The 20,688-nt window shown below is 39.8% G+C and overlaps 1 protein-coding gene across 2 annotated transcripts in view; it reads right to left on the bottom strand.

Moving 5' to 3' along the window:
* Positions 1-20,688, bottom strand: part of SLC6A11 (solute carrier family 6 member 11) — a 473,797-nt gene that overhangs the window by 29,211 nt on the left and 423,898 nt on the right. For both annotated transcript variants that reach the window (XM_073592347.1, XM_073592348.1), the window contains one exon: positions 16,474-16,574. In XM_073592347.1, coding sequence (XP_073448448.1) covers positions 16,474-16,574 — 101 coding nt within the window. The remainder of the gene's footprint in view (positions 1-16,473; positions 16,575-20,688) is intronic.

Raw genomic sequence — 20,688 nt, 5'->3', positions numbered from 1 at the left:
TGTCCTTGAGCATTAGGGTGTACCCTGGCACACCTGACACACACCCTGCGCATGCCTATGCCTCTTTCTCATCATCCCTGCCAACACTTAATGCATAGAATACATTAAGATAAAAAACCTTCTACCTTAACAACCACTTTAACATACATATACAAAAAGATAGTATCAGTTTCATGTTAATATTAAATTTTTATACCACGCATAAAGTTGCCACCATAATTTCCAATAGAAGAATTTAGTGGTATTTCATGAATGTGTTTGGAGTCCAGCACATGCTGATACTGTTGTAGTTCAACAATTTCTGTAAATTATAATGATGATTTTGTTATTGGTAAGATATACATTGTCATTGTGACAGAGAGTTAACTGTAGACCAGTTACAGTGCAAGTGTACACGGTGTACGGTCATCTGCCTGCCTTAAGATTACATGTTCCCCCATGTCAGCCTTGTCCCAGGGCACTGATGAAAATAGCAAAGAGTAAATTGTACCCCATGTATAGTAAAAGTGACCCAGTACAAGATGCCTAGCGTAGCCAGAATAACCCACCCCGGTGTAGACCTCTCATGTGACCCTTGCTTGGCTACCAACGAGGATGGAAACATGGAAGACGTGACAAACAACCCCCCCCCCCTTACAAAGTTTTTAATCTTTTGATTAGAAGGAGGAAGAGGAAACAAGTTATGTTTGAAACAGAAATTAAAAGTATTAAGGAAAAACTTCTTTCATTCTCTAAATTAGAAGACGTGGGTACATGGGGGCGTAGCCGGCAGTGGAGGAAGATGGCTGCTATCTAGCTGAGCTCTGCAGCACTGACTTTCCCTGAAGCGACACACAGCAACTAAAAGAGGTATTGAGGGCACAAAAAGATACTGGAATATCTGGAGTAATAACGTGTCACAATGGGGAAAAGGAAAGACCGCGGAGGACCCAGGAAATTGGAGTCATTTAAGAATCACTATAGTGATTCTGTGAGGAAAAATGGCACAGCTTTACCTCAGAACTCTAGGGCTGAACAGCAGCCAGCACGCCTCAGTGACAGAGACAGTGAGCTTGGTAACACTGAAAACAGCAGATATGTGTCTGACCCTGACATGGGGGAGGAAATTATTGGACCTCAGAGACAAAGAAGGAGGATTTCCCCCTCAGATGAACATGCCAGTAGTTCACTGCCTGATTATGACCAGCCACCTGTTAATAATCCCTGTGCTGATAAACTGCTTGCCTTCCCCACATCTGGACAGCCTATACTTGATACGGATATCAAAGAAATGCTTATGTTCCTGAGAGGAGTGATTCAACAAGATGTGCAGTCATATATGCACAAAACTAATGTGGCAATAGAAGGTATAGGAGTAAGAATTGATGACATGGAAAACAAAATGGAGGATGTCGCTGACGCGCATAATGAATTGGTAGACTCCCATTTTCAGCTAATATTGAGGCAACTTAAGTTGAAAGTGTCAGAAATCGAGGACAGATCCAGATGCAATAATATAAAATTCAGAGGGATCCCAGAAACTGTCAAAAATACAGAATTACAGGGTTTTTTGAAAAAAATTATGTCTGACCTACTCCCCAAAATCCTGCATCAGGAGCTGACAATTGAAAGGGCTCATGGATTGCCAAAACCTTCGCATATACCAGAAAAACTCCCGAGAGATGTTATTGCGAGAATTCATTTCTATCATATTAAAGATCTCCTGATGCAAAGTGCACGACAACATGTTCCACTACCTGATCCATATGCAGGTATTTTTTTCTACTCAGACCTTTCACAAGCAACTTTATTGGCACGGAAAAACCTGAATTCCATTACTAAGTTACTCTGTACTCATAATCTCAAATATAGATGGGGTTTCCCAACCAAATTGATCGTTGATTGTAATGATGTTTCCTACAATATCCATACACTGGATGACGGCCTGAAGTTGTTGGGGAAATGGGGATTGCTCCCTATGGATGAAGATAACTCTCAGAGCAAATAATTTGCAGTATAAATCGCACAAGAAAAGCGACTTGGTCATGCCTAAACTCACTGGATTACTACGGTTCATTGCTTATATTGCTAAACCCTCAAACCTATCTGTTCTCAGGGAAACTTTCACCCTGGAAGGAAATGGTAAATTTCCCCCTATCTATAAGTGCACATTGGTGCACCCTACAGTTGCATGGCGACTCAAAGTTTTCCTTCAACATCATGAATTTTTATGATTGTTTCTATTTTTGTCTCCTTATGTTTTTTTCTAGCGGGATTTCAAAATTACTCATACATTCTATGAGAATCTATCTTTTTTCCTTCAAGGTTGGTCTTTCCACTCAGGAACATGATCATTATATATCTTGGCTTATCCACAATAGGATGTCACTGCTACTTATCATCAACACCTTAAAAAATGTTGCAACTTAAAAATTTTTCTCTGAACACCAACGGGCTTAACAGTCCTCATAAAAGAAAAGCTCTCTGGACTGTGCTATCAAACTTCAGAGTGACATCATATGTGTACAAGAGTCGCATTTTGCGAAAGATAAAGCACCTAAATATTCGCATCCTCTTTTCCCACATATCTTCTGCTCTAACAACCTCAAGAAGAAGAAAGGTGTTATAACAGCAATCAAAGGGACAGTCTCATTCCACCTTTTGGACTCAGTAATAGACGATAATGGTCGGTATATAATTCTAGTTGCTATTATAGACAATGTTATTTACACAATAGCCAACATTTACGCTCCTAACAAGCATCAACAAAAATTCATCCGTAAGCTGTTGAGAAAGGTACGGAAAATACAGAAAGGGCATATTATCATCTACGGAGATTTTAATGCCCTGATGGATCCTAATGTAGATACTACTAAAAGAGACCGCACAAATAGATTGAGTCTTGGTAATATTTTCGCTGAGGAAGATTTATATGATCCATGGAGGTGTTTACATACTACTGAAAAAGACTACACATTTTTCTCTAATGTACATAAAACGTATTCCAGAATTGATTTCTTCATTGCAGACAAAATGCTCTTACAAAAAATTTCAGATGCACAAATTCATAATATCACTTGGTTGGACCATTCACCAATCACTTTATCTATTACGACAGGCCAAAAAGGCCTAACGTCAACCCTTTGGAAGAATAATACATTTCTATTCTCTCTTTGATTTTAATGATAATGGCTCTACATCCACTACAAATCTGTGGTGTACACACAAAGCCTTTATTAGGGGTATCCTTATCCAGATGGCATCTAGGGATAAAAGAGAAAGGCAAAAATTTGTTGATACCCTTTTAAAAGATATATCTAGTCTTGAAAAAGAACATAAGCAATCTCCAGAAAATTCTTACTTATTACAAAAACTCAACAACAAAAGGAATGAGCTTAGGACAACTTTACTAACTAACCATGAAAAATACCTCAAACGACTAAAATTTAATTTTTACTCCCAAAATAATAGGGCAGGCAAATTGATGGCTTCTGTACTACGTCACCGCCAAAGAACACAAAAAAATTAATAGACTAATTCATCATAAATCTGGGAAAGCTTTAATAAACCCACAAGAAATAGCAGATGCTTTCTCAGATTATTATGGAGATTTATACAACTTAAGAAATGACAAGGATCCTATCCAACCAACATTAAAAGACATTATAGTATTCTTAGACAAAGTGAACTTACCCAACATTGACTATAATACACTTGACGCACTAAACCAACCCATATCGTTAATGGAAACCCAGAAAGTTATAAAAGACCTTCCGCTGTATAAATCGCCAGGTAATGACGGTCTATCCAACGAATATTCAAAACATTCTTTAATATTTTAGCTCCGCACTTAACAAACCTGTTTAATTGCATAGCTACAGCCAAATGTTGCCCGAAAGAACTATTAGAAGCGGTAATAATTACTCTCCCGAAATTATTATTATTATTATTATTCAGGATTTATATAGCGCCAACAGATTACGCAGCGCTTTACAATATAAAAGGGAGACAGTACAGTTATAATACAATAAGATACAAGAGGATTAAGAGGGCCCTGCTCAGAAGAGCTTACAATCTAATAAATCTGACAAAGACTTGACATCTCCTTTAAAATATCGGAGATAGTTTATCATCGGACATTAAAATTTATGCCAAAATATTGGCCAATCCTTGGTTAGAAATTACCCTTTACCTAGTCAACTCTGACCAAGTAGGCTTTGTTAAGGGTCGTCAAGCCCCGGACAGCACGAGAAGGATGATCAATTTGATTAACTACATTGAGAACACACAAACGCCTTCTGTGCTCCTAGGTCTGGACGCAGAGAAGGCATTCGATAGAGTGCATTGGAACTATATCTCCAGGACTCTTGAGAAGTTTGGATTTTCAGGATTTATCCATGAAGCAATTATGCTACTTTATACACAACCATCAGCAAAAGTTTCCACCTCGGGAATGTTGTCTAAGACTTTTAACCTCACAAATGGCACCAGACAGGGTTGCCCACTCTCGCCTATTATTATATTCTTTGGTAATTGAACCCTTAGCGGAAACCATTAGGTCCAATGAAAATATTTTAGGAATAAAGATAGGTGATAGAATACATAAAACTGGCCTATTTGCCGATGACATCATTCTATCTTTAACTAGTCCCAACAAATCCCTGCATGTGCTACAATCAATACTTAACTCCTTTAGTAAAGTATCTTATTACAAAATTAACAATAGGAAAAGCTTTGCCCTACCTATGAATATATCTAACGATACCTCTACCATCCTCAAAGAAAAATATAATTATAATTGGGATGCATCTTTGTTCACCTATCTAGGTATCAACCTTACATTTTCCGCAAAAAAACTATATGTAGTTAATTTTCCCAAGTTATTAGATTTTTTTGCTAAAGATTTTCAAAATATAAAACAAACACACCTATCCTGGATAGACAAAATTGCAGCATTTAAAATGCAAACCCTACCCAAGATACTCTACCTTTTTAGAGCCATACCTATTCCAATACCTTCAAGCTTTTTAAAGATTCTAAATACTAAATTGAGAAACCTGGTCTGGAATAACAAAAAACCAAAGGTAGCTTTCTCTATTTTAACATCTTCTAAAAACAAAGGGGGTATGAACTTACATGATATGCATAAATATTACTATGCAACACTTTTGGATCAAATGAAATACTTGTTCTTCCCAAATGACGATAAGCTGTGGTTAGCCATTGAAAGAGAAATCACCAAGGGAAATGATTTATTTGCCCTGTTAGTGGCTTACATGATATTCCCTAAGGTCATAGTTCCTAAATTGCTTTCCATTAAAGCTACCCTGTTAGCATGGTAGTTTCTTGTCTCAAACTTCCATGCTCTAGGGCATTTACAAAAGATACCTATACCACTCAGAGCCCTTGACTACTGTAGAGGCCGACTCTCGATGAACAAATGGATTGCGGAGGGCTTTAACTTTTACGTACACCTTCCCTCAGGATACAAAGCCACGATTGATGATACTGTAAGTTAAATAAGCTTAACCATCTGCAAAGCTTTAATCCACATCAAGATTTTGAAATTCCATCTTTAATTTGGTCACACCTCACCATTAACAAACCTGTAAAACATAAAAGTATAGCTTTCTTCTATAAAGTTTTTTTCTCAGTATCCTAAATATGAGAAAAACCCTAATATGTATAAATGGGAAAAAGATTTAGGACAATCCTTTTCGGACGAATGTTGGTACAATGCTATGAGAATAAACCAAACTGCAACATCCTGCTTAGAGCATTGGGACAACTCTCAGAAAATATTGAACAGTTGGTACCTAACTCCTTACAAATTAGCTAAAATATATCCATCTACATCACCACTATGCTGGCGTTGTATGGATCAAGTTGGTTCCTTATTCCACATTTTATGGAGTTGTAAAAATCTGACCAGTTTCTGGAACTCGATATCCACCTTTATTGCCTCTCTCACAGGCAACTTGTTAAAACTATCACCTGCTATGGCCCTTTTAGGTATCAACCTTGACACTTTCCCATTTCAATACAGAATATTAGTGGCGAATATTCTTATAGCGGCTAGACTTACCATAACGAAAATGTGGAAATCAATTGAGGCCCCTAACCTGTGTGATATCATTCTTATGCCCCGTACACACGGTCGGACATTAATCGGACATTCCGACAACAAAATCCTAGGATTTTTTCCGACGGATGTTGGCTCAAACTTGTTTTGCGTACACATGGTCGCACAAAGTTGTCGGAATTTCCGATCGCCAAGAAGAGCGGTGACGTAAACCACGTACGACGAGACTAGAAAAGGCCAGTTCAGAACCAAGCGCGGCACCCTTTGGGCTCCTTTTGCTAATCTCGTGTTAGTAAAAGTTTGGTGAGAGACGATTTGCGCTTTTTCAGACTCGTGGTTTTCAGATGGTTTTCTGCTGTTCAGTTTGTGCTTGTGGGTTTGTATCTGCTCTTCAGTGCGTGCAGCGAGTACCATTGACTTGTCAGTGTGTTCTTGTTCATTTGTTACTGTTTTTCAGGTCGCTCTTCACAGGCCTTGCTGTTCTTCAGTGTGTTCTGTTACATCGTTCTGAGCAGCCGACCGTTTTCTAGCCATGTTGCGTATACGTACTCCTCGTAGAGTTCGTGCTGTGCGGGGGCTTGGTGTTGGGGTCCTGACCTTGACACAAGTCCAGTCCATGAACAGGGTGGAGAGGAGTTCATGGACCAAGAATTGGTTGCTTCAGCGTGACCAGTTCTCTCATATGCCTTTGCTCTGTGAGATCCATGAGAATAATCCTGATGATTTCAGGAACTTTCTCCGGATGACGGACCCTGTATTTCACCGTTTGTTGGCTTTGCTGACCCCGTATATTAGCAGGCAGGATACCTGCATGAGGCAAGCCATCACTCCGGAGCAGAGGCTCGTCGCCACCCTGCGGTACTTGGCGACGGGGAGAAGCCTGCAAGACTTGAAGTTCTCGACAGGCATCTCCCCCCAGGCTCTGGGGATCATTATCCCAGAGACCTGTTCTGCCATCATACAGGTTCTGCAGAAGGAGTATATTAAGGTAAGATTTTTATCCTTTAATATCACATTTTATTGTATATAATGTTTGCTAATATATTGTATTTCTTTCCTCATTCCCTAATTACCATGATTGTAATATGCTGTGAATGTCCCCTTTGTTCTCATGTATGCTGGATTTTTATGTAATTTTTTTTTGGTCCTTCATGCTTATTTGCCTTCACTTACAGTACCTCCCCAGCATGGTCTCCTGGCCCTATATTCATCTCATGTAGTCACTTAACAATGTATTTTATCAGCTCCATAGTAGTGCTTTACCCCAAACACCCCCTAAAATGTTTTTAAATGTGATTTGTGCTTTAAATTCAGGCAGAGTGCCAGAGGCTTTTTTTGGGGGGTCCTCAAATCATTTGGAACTCTCCCTCCCCCCAACTGCTAAGTCAGCTGGTACCAATTCTCTATCTATCCTCAATCATCTATCTGCTGACTTTGCCAAACCCATACACACTATAATCACCTCTTTTGTGGTCAGATTTATGGATGAATTCCCCAAAGCATGTAGTGCAAGGGCCTGCCTGTATGCTTTCAAATGGTACTGTTTCAAGTTTTTGTATCCTATTATTATCTTGATAGGTAATAGCAGAATGTCCAAATGTGCTCAAATGTGTACAGTGTGTATTTATATCTTTGTATTATGACACTTCTTACCTGTCCAGTGGGCTGCCAATAGTGTAACTAAGGAGGGGCTGTTCCAAGTAATACACATTATTTAGGCATTTATCTCTCAATGAAGTGGAGAGGGTTACCTGTCCAAGAGCTCCCCCCCTTTAATGTTAGAAATGGCCCATGGGGGGGATATGATAGGTGTACCTTATACTTTGGTCTTTAAAAATTCCCATAAATCAATGTTATCTTGATGTTGGCCAAGAATGTTTGTGTCTAATCTGCTTTCCATGTTTATGTGCAAAAAGCCTATTTTTTTTGTTTTCCTCAATAGTTTCCTTCCACGCCACAGGAATGGCAGACTGTGGCCTCCCACTTTGCCCAGCGGTGGGACTTTCCTAACTGCGGAGGGGCAATTGATGGGAAACACATCCACATCATCCCACCACCCAACACGGGGTTGTACTATTATAATTATAAGGGGTTCAATAGTATTGTGATGTTGGCCGTGGTGTCGGCTACTTATGAGTTCCTGTATGTGGACGTGGGGAAGAATGGCCGGATGTCCGATGGTGGAGTCATCGCCCAGACCGAGTTCTACAGGCGTCTCCAGAATGGCAGCTTGGACTTGCCACCTCCAGAAGACAATGTGGAAGGACTCCCATTCGTCTTCATTGCAGATGAAGCCTTTGCGCTGGGGGACCATCTTATGCGACCATTCCCGATGAGGACCCTCACCCCGGACCAGAGGGTTTTTAATTACCGGCTGGCCAGAGCCAGAAGAGTGGTGGAAAACACGTTTGGAATCATGGCCAGCCAGTTCCGCCTATTTCTTACACCCATACATATGGCGGAGTATAAACTGAATCACATTATCCTGGCGTGCTGTGTTCTACACAACTTTTTATGGCAACATTCTGCCAACTATGCTGGCTCAGTTGGGCCTGAAGCGGGAATTCAAAATGAACCAACCCTGACGGCGCTTGAAAGTGGCCGTCCTGGCTTGCCCTCCCTGAGTGCCCGTGATGTCCGGCTAAGATACCTTGAATTCTTTGCGGGTAGGGGGGCTATCAATATGCCAGACAATGTGTGAAACCTTTATCAAATAAAAAAAAAACATTAAGCAAATCTTTGGTGACATTTACTGCTTGTGTTTGTTTTAGCTGACCCTGACAGAAATGTGTGGAGTCCTGAAAATGGCGTGATTGTGTAACCTTACAAAGCACTGTTGGGTGTTATTTACTAAAGACAAAGACACTTTGCACTACAAATGCAGTTGAAACTTAGGAAATAACCCCAATTTTCACAGAAAGCAGCAATTAGAGCACAACAAAAGTGTTGGAGCGTTGAGACAATAATCCACACATTCTTGATTAACAATCTTTTTAATACCTGCACAATCACATGTGCATTTAGAAAAGGTTTTTAAAACAAACCAACATGTTTGTTGTATAACAATTTTTGGGGTGGCATTAGAAAAAGTAGAAATGTCCATTTAAGATAAAACAGGCATGTTTCAAACCAACAAGAAAGACACAAATCTTGAACTTACAAAGTTCACTTTTGGTAGAACTTGAAGGCAATATCAGACATGAGCATTTAGGAACTGTGTTTGATATTGCGTTCAGATGGGGTGAAGTCACCCCAGGAAAAGCCAAATTTTGACGACGCACACAAATTTATGAATGTCAACATGATCTACCTGCCATCATGGGGGATCAAGGGACGTGTTTTGGGGGAGCAACCCCTTCCTCTCAGCTACTTTATTATTGAGGAAGGGGTTGTACCCCCAAAACACGTCCATTGATCTCCCGTGATGGCAGATAGCACATGTTGACACACTGTGTGCCTCTTCAAAATTTAGCTTTTCTACAATTCCACAAAAAATGTTAAAATTGTAGCACACCATAAAAGAAAGGGATTTGGAGGGGTTTTAAACTCTCCCCAAAACATCAATGATGTTCTTATTTTTTTGAATAACATCATTGATGTTTTTCTTGATGTTTTCCAATGCAACATTCCACCCCATGATCTCCCCAATCAGGATCTGTGCACTTTCCCAGGTGAAATGCCCTGGATCCACAACATCACGATCACCTAAAAAGATAGAAACAAAAAAAAAACATGTATTATAAATATGCCGGCATCCATCTCTTACCTGAGCCTGTGGTCGCAGACACTCACCTGTTGTGGTGACTAGTTCCACTACGTCTTCCTCCTCCTGCTCTTCTTGCCTTTGGGGGATTTCCCCTTCTTCCAGAGGTGGGGGGTCTCTGGTCTCCTTGGATGAGGGGTGTCCTCCGAGTCTTTTCTCCCCTATGTAAAAAAAAAATGGTATACTTAGCACACAGATATTTGATGGCAGAACTATAAATATGAAACATTGCTTGGAAGTGGGGTACAATTGTCTATTTTGGCAGAGTTCCAAGATGTAGAATTTTTAGTGTCCTTTGTCAAGCTTCAATACTTTACCTGTTTTGTCCAAGCGTCACAGATGGAGACACCCCTATAGTATACACTGGTGCACCTGTGTGGGCCCCCTAATAAAAAGGGTGTTCTTGTGTCCTACACTAGTGCTCCAGTGTCCAGATGTGAAAACTGCTGCTGAGTGTCCTCTCCTTACACAGAATCGAGTTTGCATTTCTTTCTAGTAACAAACCAATCTACACAACCAAATTATTTTCATACAAGTAGGCCCTAAAAAATGTGGTCAAATGCATATGGCCAAAACAATGGTGTTTTATAGGCCGAAAGAAAAATGTTTGATACGAACGAATAATGTGCCCATGAACATGAAAGTAGCCATTTTAAACTGGACAACAGTTAAGAAAAGCACATGGAGCAGCACGAACGTAATAAACACAAAAAGAATAGGAACACGGCACAACTACTTACTTTTTTGCAGCACTCTCCGGATCTTTCTGTACTGCTCATGTTCTCTTAATTTGAGGTCCGACCACCGCTTCCTGAGCTGATCTTTTGATCGTCGTACCCCAAAATTCCGGTGCAGACTTTTGACCACTTTCGCCATTATCTTGGCCTTTCGGACATTTGGGTTGGGGTAAGGTCCATACTTCCCATCATAGTCGGCAATCTTCAGGATGTCCACCATCTCCAACATCTCCCCAAAGGACATATTTGATGCCTTAAATCTTCTCCTTCTGGATCCAGACGTTTCCGACTCTGGGCTTTCCTCCTCCTCGTTGCTGTAATTAGCACGCACCTGCTGTGTCTCCGCCATGTGCTCTTCCCCCACTGCGCCGAATAAAAAGGGGTGAGGAATAGACTAGAAAGAACGTCAGGGGCGGGCAGAGTTACACGCATGTGCAGTGTGTATAAAGCGTAACACGCATGCGTAGTCCGTACGATCTGTGAGCGGAGGAAGGAGTATCGGAGGCGCCGATTGTGATAACGAAGGTAAGATCTAAACTTGGGCCTATACTGCTTCTAGATTTAGGCCTATATTGTAACAAGATTAGGAGAGTTTTGCCTGACATTAGGGTTTGTCTTGTGTTGTGTCTTGCAGTGAAAATGGATATCTTGAAAGATAACGACTTTATGACAATCTTCATTGATATGTTCAGGGAGCTGCCTTGTCTATGGGAAATAAACGACCCTGAATATAAGAACCATATAAAGAGGAAGGCAGCACTGGATCAATTGCTGGAATTTGTGAAGACAGTGATCCCCACGGCAGACATCACCTATTTGAAGATCCTAATTGGTGGCCTGAGGAGCACTTATCTAAGGGAGCACAAGAAGGTCCAGGATTCCCAGAGATCCGGAGCTGCAGATGACATTTATGTCCCCAGGCTGTGGTACTATGACAGGCTGCATTTTCTGGCAGGTCAGACTGAACCCAGGTCATCACTCTCCAGTCTTCCTTCCAGGCTTCCTTCCCCCCCCCAGCTGAGGCTTCTGACGCCTAACCTGGGCCTTCCAGGCAGCAACATGTGGAGGAGCCCAGCTTGAGCCAGGTATAGCATTCCTCTAAATATTTCTGCTTGTCCATTCAATGATGTTAACTAGATGTTAGTTTGGAGTACTAATTTATGATTGTGATTGATGATGCAAAAACTAAAACCATGTCCCTTTTTCATACACAGGGAAGTCTCAGCCAGGAGGTGGCTGGGCCAAGCAGGCTGCCTGATACCCAGGTCCCTACCCTACACCTTCAAAGACAAAGTGGCAGGAAGAGGAGTAACCTGGAGGAGGCTGCCATAGGCCTCTTTTGGAAGGCTACAGAGGCCCTGAGAACCCCCCACACTGTGGAGGAGGACTTTGCTTGCATAACTGCCTGCAAAATGCTGCAGATGGAGGAGGGCCAACAACTCCTGTGTGAGTCCATAATTTTGAAAGCTCTCAATAAGGGGTTGAGGGGCCAAATAACATGTGCTACCCACATTTGGGACCTCGCACAAAGTCCTCCTCCTTCTCCAGGTCCTACTACTCCTCCTCCTCCTCCAGGTCCTACTCCTCCTCCTGCCTCATCACCAAAACCAGAGCCACAGCAGGGAAGAAATCGTGGAAAGAAGACCAGAAAGTGATGACTCTGGGTCCAGTCTGGTCTGGCAAAAGATGCAGCCTCTTGTAGTACCACAGCCTGGGGACACAGATGTCATCTGCTGCTTTCATGATCTCTGGGACTTCTGGAACAGACTGCACTCCCTTAGATAAGGACTCATCAGGCCACCAATTTTGATGTTAAACAATTGATGTCTACCCTGGGGGTCCAAGGCTTTGCCAATTTCTGCTGTTTCTCCAGCGTTGCCTCCCTCTTTGTTTGGTTCTGAGCCCTTAATAAAGGATTTTTTGTTTCAATTATATTTGAAAAAACAGCCTTTAAAAAAAAAAAAGAAAGAAAACAACCCAAAAATAATTTTGTCAGATGTGATAAATCAAAATATATTGAGGGAATCCCGATAAATAATAAAGAAAGTTTGTGAGAAGTCTGTGTGAATATGAGCAGCAAAACTACTTCATTCTTCTCACATTATAAAGAAGAAGAGAGTGCTCTGTATTAAACCATTTTTTACATTGCACCGTGATGAAAGTGCTGTATCCATTGCGAACGCTAATTTTACCAGACCGAGTTGTTCCGAGTTGTTTCTTATGAGCATGCGTGGCACTTTGTGCGTCGGAACTGGCTACACACGGTCGGAATTGACACGATCGGATTTTGTTGTCAGAAAATTTTATAGCCTGCTCTCAAACTTTGTGTGTCGGAAAATCCGATGGAAAATGTCCGATGGAGCCCACACACGGTCGGAATGTCCAACAACACGCTCCAATCGGACATTTTCCATCGGAAAATCCGACCGTGTGTACGGGGCATAAGAGTCAACACCCAGGCGTACTATGAATTACTGTTAGCACTTAAAAATTTTAACGTAATTCACTTTAAGAAGCACTGGTATATATGGATCATACATCCTAAAGCATCTACAGTACTTAAAGACTTGTACTTGTAGTGGTAGTCTTAACTACCACTAGGTAGCCTGTTGGTATCACTTATTCCTTGTAGAGACTTATGCTGCTTTCATTTCCTGATTGGTTTGACTCGCTAGAATACATTGATTTACTAGACGACATCCTGTTCTCTCTTTGGTTTATTCAAGTTAGAATAGACCTGTTCACAGTTTGCTCCCCTAGGGGTGAATAGGTTTATTCTTGGAGGTTTACTAGCTAGAAACTAAATTAAAGATATGAATTTGAAGGATTATTCACGATTATTATACTGACTTAATGTATTTATCAAAAATGCATTCGCTATACTATGTAACTGTAATAGTGTGAATCCTGTTATACTTTTCCTAATGTCTTTATTTGTTATTTTATGTTCTGATAACTAAATAAAAAATGAATGTTAAAAAAAAAAGAAGAAGAAGACATGGGTACATTTTCTAAACAGTTGCAGGAACATCTGAATACCAAAGTTAAGGAATTACAGGAGAATTACAAGAGATAAGGATGAAATGAATATGTACGAGATGGCAGACCAAGAAAGAAGAAAATATTAACCACTTACTGAGCACCTCATAGTAGATATACTGCTACAGGGTGGCCGTTCTGTTCAGAATCACAGATATATATATATATATATATATATATATATATATATATATATATATATATACGTGATTCCGCCCTTCAGTCTACAGTGGGTGGGCGTGCGCGCCCTGCCGACAGACTGCTTCTGTTGTGATTACTTCAACGCAGAAGCCAATCTGCGGGTGCACTGGATGTCAGCTGGCACCTGCCAATCGTTGGGCAGAGACACAGGACAGAGCTCTGTCCTGTCAGCGGAAGTGATGAATTTAATGTCCCTGCAAAGGGAATACAATCCATCATTTCCCTGGGTAAAAGCATTACACAGTCTACACCAAACACTGGCTGGGCACACAGTTAACCCTTTGATCGCCCTAGATGTTTAACCCCTTCCCAGCCAGTGTCATTAGTACAGTGACAGGGCTTATTTTTAGCACTGATTACTGTATTAGTGTCACTGGTTCCCAAAAGTGTCAGTTAGTGTCTAAATGTCTGCCATAATTTTGAAGTCCTACTATAAGTTGCTGATCACCACCATTACTAGTGAATAAAAAAAATAAAAACTCCAGTATATATCCCATAGTATGTAGATGCTATAACTTTTGCGCCAACCAATCAATATACGCTTATTGGGATTTTTTTACCAAAAACATGTAGCAGAATACACATTGGCCTAAATTTATGAATGAATTTGATTGGATATGTTTTATAGCAGCAAGTAAAAAATATTGCTTTGTTTTTTTCAAAATTGTCAGCTTTTTTTGTTCATAGAACAAAAAATAACAAACGCAGTAATGATCAAATACCATCAAAATAAAGCTCTATTTGTGCGGAAAAAAATGACATACATTTTATTTGGGTACAGCATTATATGACCGCACAATTGTTAGATAAAGTAACCCAGTTCTGTATCACAAAAAATGGCCTGTTATTGAAAGGGGGTAAATTATCCAGAGGTCTGATTCTCCTAAACATAGGTCATTGGATATACCAGATGCAAGATGTCAGATCATGCCCAAGGGTTGGCAAAAAGCTGGACACCATATGAGAAAGGGCAGACTTCCTTATAATAGGGAGAATTGTGGCATAAAAGGGTTGATAGTTTGACACTATTACACAATAGATTTTCCAATGACAATATGAAGAACCGTATTCACAAGCCTCATTGTTTTAGGCAGAAACAAGAATATGATGAGGATTAAAACATTTCCCAAGAAGGGTCTTAATAAATTTCAGGCACATTTTGATGTCCATAATTATATACACAAGTTAAATGTTGAGAAGTACAGTATTCTTCTGCCAAACAACCTTTAGAAGTTGTATATGGTAATATAAGTGCACAACACCGAGTAGTACCAAGTGGGTTACACGATAGATCTTAAATCCTAATTTATTAAATAATCATTAGGTGTTTAAATGCATGGTTCTAGATTATATAAAAAAAAGTGGATAAGGAAAGATGTTAGGGCAGTTTTACAATGCCGTGCTTCGGTTTGGCCACAGGGCAGCAGTGTAAACCACCTTTATAATGCCTCTTACATAAAGAAAAGTGTAAAAAGATTGCAAAAATAAGGAGATATATCATAATTCCTCCAGCTGATAAAGGTGGAGGGATGGTGATATTAAATAATACAGGTTCATTTAAAGAATGACCATTATCAGATGATCAGATTTACAAGATTTTGAACTCTGACCCTTCCTATTTTTGAACAAATTGAAAGTATTAATAGACAAAGGTAAACAGTCACATATTATATGCAACTAAGAAGCTAGATACTTGGTACCCACTATGTATAGGGTGCTAGTAATTTACTCTCCTGGAGGTGCATAAGGACAAGGAATATCCTCTAGGAAGCCCTATAATTAGTGGTAAAAATGTCTTTACTGTTTGGGAGAATATTTTAATTTTTTCTTACAGACATTGGTTAGAGATACTGAATTTTACCTTAGGGATACAAAACATAATATACAACTTTGAAGATTATATATAAGGATCTAGTGATATGTCCTCTTTGTATAACATTATCAATCATGGAGATGTGTAAATTCCAACAAAAAATTGAAGCAGATAGATCTGGTTTAACCATTGAGCAACAAAAATATATTACTGATTGTTTACAGTTCTGTTTAATTTATAATTATGTTGAGTTTGGTGGCCAATTTTTTTACAATTATCGGTAGTTGAAATGGGAGCTAAATTTGCACCCAGCCTTGCTAACATATTTTGTGTCGGTCTAGGGGGCTGAAAATATTTTTGATAGAATTCCCCAACAGTTAGTATGTTGGTATGAATATATAAGTGATAATTATTCATTTGGAAAGGAACACAGAATGATTTGTTTTAAGAATGATAAAAAAACTGATAAGGGCATTAGGTTCACAACATATTATGATGCACATTTTGTTAACTTTTTAGACTTGGAGATATTTGTATGCAATAGCGAGTTATGTACATGTACTCATTTTAAGGAGATGTACCAAAAAATAATTTTATACCCACACATAGTGGACATGTCTCTCCAAAAGTAATTAGTGATGAGAGAGAGAGAGTGGCACAAATAATGGGGATTATTTTATTAGATGTAAAGAAAAATTTCCTTCTGACTATTACACTCATTTTTTTTGAGCTATGGATATAATAATTATTACCAAGGGTACCCCAATACTGGAAAATTGTTTCAAAGATTCATCCATGTTAAAAAGGTTAAAAAGGTTAAAATGGGATGGTTTAGTGTTTAAAAAGATTGTAATCTTACAGCACAAATTCCAGGAGTGAAGAACATCCAACACCATTTAATTAAAACAAAAGGACGATGACCAATCATATCTTCAATGTTGTCGTAGAACCGATTGCTTCCTGCAAATGTAGAATAAATTCATGAATTGCAGCCAAATTATAGTAACCATTCAATGTTATTTGATCTATAATACACCTCTCTATGAAAAAAAAAAATATAGCAGTCAGCGGCACTATACATTATGTAAAGATTGCATTCTAACATTAACATATACTCCATTGTTCTTAAGTTTTTATTGTATTTCTTCAGTTCATATTACTGTTGATTGAAGTCTTACCCCAGTGGTGCTTCCCAAGTCAGATATAACTTTATGTACCTAGACTGCAATCTTATTTCACCTGAAAATTCACCCCAAGGTCTGTCCATTAGTGTTTGTCAGTCTGTCAATCATCACAGTCTTTGTCTGCCAGCAGCAGTTCATAAACTAATCATTTTGTAGATAGTTGCACGATAGTTGCACGATAGTTGCACCATTTTTATTTCTTGCTGAGTTTTGTCAGGCCACCACATACTGCCATGCATAACCTTCCTTCTTCCCATATACCTGCCTGGCCTTTTCCACAGTCAACTCAACAGATGTGTCACCAGACACAACATGTCAACACAATTTTGTTCACAGTGCACTGGTGCTCTATAATTCATCAATATGTTACTAAGTGCCATCATCAGTCCCAATCCAAGTGCAGCAGAGACTGCACTCACTCAGTTATAGAAAAAATGGTAATCACCCTTCATTACAGTTATAGATGGTGACGATGCTCACTGTTATCTGTATGTTACTTTTCTCAATCTGCATGCTTGCTGATCAGTTGCTTAAATGCTTAAAGTGGTTGTTAACCCACTTCTACTAAATGGTCTTATCCCTCTGTACCAAAATAAGATGTGTCCCTGTGCCTGTGTAATGTAAAAAATCTACCGATCTGTGCCGATATAAGCTCCAGCTGATTCCTCTCTTTTCTCTCTGGCTCACAGCTGCAGTGGGCGGGGCCGAGCCCTACCGCTGACGTCAGCTAGGGAGGAGGGGGAGAGAGGAGAGAGAGAGAGCGCCGACAATCATCTGAGCGCTGGGAGTGGAGCTTATACAGGTACATCTTATATCAGCAGATTTTTTACATTACACTGGCACACATGTTATTATGGTACAGAGGGGAAAAGAGAATATAAAAGCCGATATGAGAGCAACAGTAGCGGGGGGGGGGCGGGCGCTGGTAAGAGCAGGGAGGGGGGAGGAGGACAGAGGAGAGACACAGGAGAGCTGCAGAGAGCAGGCTGCGGATGACGGAATCACGCAAACTGACCACGGTGTCAGGACTCAGCAGCCATGATTATCATGGTCAGTTTGCAGAGGGGAGGGTATAGCCAGGTAGGATTAGCCAGGTTTTTTAGGGTATACAGGGGGCCAAATTACACAGCACAAGCACTGGGCTGTATAACATGCTTTAAGGAAACAGGATCTGATTTTTTTTGGGGGGGGGTTAACAAACGCTTTAAAGAAGACAAAGTATGGTGCCACAGCCCTGTACAGTTAAATTGTTACAGTATAACCTAATGTTTTATGTTTTATGTTTTTTAAGTTTTAGATTAGAGTAGGTCGATTATATTAGTGTATGGGGTGGGTTAATCCCCCATTTCTTTAGTCCTAGAAACACAAGTTTGAGAAAATATCAAAGTAAAGGTAATTCACCTATATGGCCATGTTCACACTTATGCGACACATAAAAACATTAAAAAAAACCCATAAAAACATGCCATGATCTGGTAAGTGCACTGGCATTCATTCTCAATAGCCCCCCAAATGCACCAGCCAACGCACTTGTGCTGAATTGCAATGCAATGCATGGTAACTTATTGTACTGCATTGTAATGTGATGCGATTAAAAATAAAGGTGCCCGCACTTCATTTGTATGTATGTCGCATGCATTGAATTGACTGGGCTGTCCTAAATGCAACACACCTAAACAAACAAAAACACACGCCAAGCAGCATAGGTGTGAATGGAGCATAAGACAGTTATCAGCAGAACAGAAAGATTTTCTCTCACCTCTAGTATTGGGAACAACTCTAAAAATGTAGATATCCCTTACTTTCGTTTTTGGTGACAGTGGTCACCAGTACCAATAGAGGGGTGAATCTCTCCAGTAGAAAAACAGACTAAAAAAAAACTTGATAGAGAACCCTTCCCATAAAAAAGGATTTTGTTAGAGATACTGATTAAGAATCTGACATCCAAATCATTTCTCAAAATGTGACTGACCTTAATCATTTTTTTGTTAATCCATTTGACTGACATCTCCCATGGTTTTACATAAGAGACCTATTGCATGCACACATATATCTTTGGGTTTTAGGATGTAGTGACAACAATGATATTTGTTGCAGTTAAGTCGTGCAGCAAGCTTCAGTATCTCAGTCAATCAAACCCTTATTTTCCTGCTTATGCTGTCAAGTGAAATAACAAAAAAAATGTACACACATCATTGCTGTCATTGTTTTAGGAAGCAGCCACCCATTTACAAAATAATGTAATTTTAATTTAGAAAGCAGCGGGGCAGTCAAAAGGGCACTGGGATATTATATTCCAGAGATACCTCCACCCACAAGGAAAGTGGCAAAGATAGCACTAACAACAACAAGCATATATAAGCAGTAAGTGCCAATTTTTTCACAAAAGTACCAAAAACCCGAATCATTCCTGACAAGCTCCTGATATTGTCTACTGGGTGCTTTGTTTGAGTATGCAATTATAACAGGACAATTAATGTGCTATAATAATGAGTCTCTGTCACACAGTGGTTCCTCCCACTGCCACTAAATCACTACTCTATCAAAATCTCTGCTGGGGCATTTTAATGGCATTTTAGCAATAGGCTAGATCTAACTTTGAACCAAGGTACCACTCTCTATTCCTTCTCTTCACCCTATCAAAACACAAGGTGTCTGCCCAATTCTTCTAAAGTCATAGCTAGTGAGAGAAAGGAGCTATATAAGAATTTCCAATTCTTTCCAATTCTTCAAACTTTATAAGGGATTAATTTGGAAATGTGAATAGATGTCATTAGCACTTGCAGTATTAGTTGAAACCTGTGAACAGAGTTGGGTGCATTTTTCGTTAATGCATTTGTATCAAATTTATTTTAGTTTTTTTAAAGTGCATGCCCACTCTTGCAGTTAAATTTGAGAAAACGTCAATGTATGTTTTGTTATGTGTTCCTATTAACATAGCATACCTGAAAGTAGTAAAAAAAATTTCCTTTTGGATGTTTGTTTTGAGCAGCCATTTAGGCAGACTGCAAGCTCCTCTGGACAATTTCACAGTAATTCTGTTCCCATTGACCAACAGGCCCAGCTTCTAGATCAGGGGTCTCCAAACTGCGGCCCGGGGGGCAGATGCAGCCCTTTGCCTGCCTTTATCTGGCCCTTGGGGCACTAGTCATCCCACTGATATGAGACACTATTCTGCCCCCTGACACCAGAAATGGAGCATTAGTCCTGCCACTGACATCAACAATGGGGTACCATTTCTTTCACTGACATCAACAATGCAGGCTTATTCCTCCCACTAATACCAAGGGTGGGGTACTTTTTACTCCCACTGATGCCAGAAAATGTTCTATTCATGCTGGCAACAGTCTGCCCCCCCCCCCCTAAAGTCTGAAGGACAGTAAACTGGCCCTTTGTTTAGAAAGTTTGGAGACCTCTGTTCTAAATCTTTAACTATTTGTTAGGGCTGGCAATGTTCAAAACTAGTTTACAACTGATAATGAGATCCGCCAGCACAGTACAGACAGGGTTAATTAGGATAAACATTCACTTCACAGTCCCCCTCCTAAACATTACATGGAAAGGAAAGCTAATCAGGATTTTCAGTCCTGGAGATTTCAGAAACGAGCATTTAAAAGGTACGCAGAAATGTATATTCCTTCGTAAGTTGTGATATGTGAATGGGAACATGTAACAAATATAAAAAGGTGTTATCCTAATTTGGTTGCAAAAGGGGAAATACTCTTTAGGTTTATCTGCTTTTAAACTGTTTTAATTTTAAAGCCTAATGCCCTGTACACACGACCGGTTTTGTCGTCAGAATAAACTCTGAAGGTTTTTCCGATGGAGTTCCGACGGAATTCCGCTCAATCTGTCTTGCATACACACGTCACATCAAATTCCGACCGTCC

Source organism: Aquarana catesbeiana, linkage group LG07 (assembly GCF_042186555.1).
Source record: "Aquarana catesbeiana isolate 2022-GZ linkage group LG07, ASM4218655v1, whole genome shotgun sequence".
Taxonomy (NCBI): domain Eukaryota; kingdom Metazoa; phylum Chordata; class Amphibia; order Anura; family Ranidae; genus Aquarana; species Aquarana catesbeiana.
Note: the sequence above shows the minus strand (reverse complement) of the source record. Positions and strands in the feature narration are given on the sequence as shown.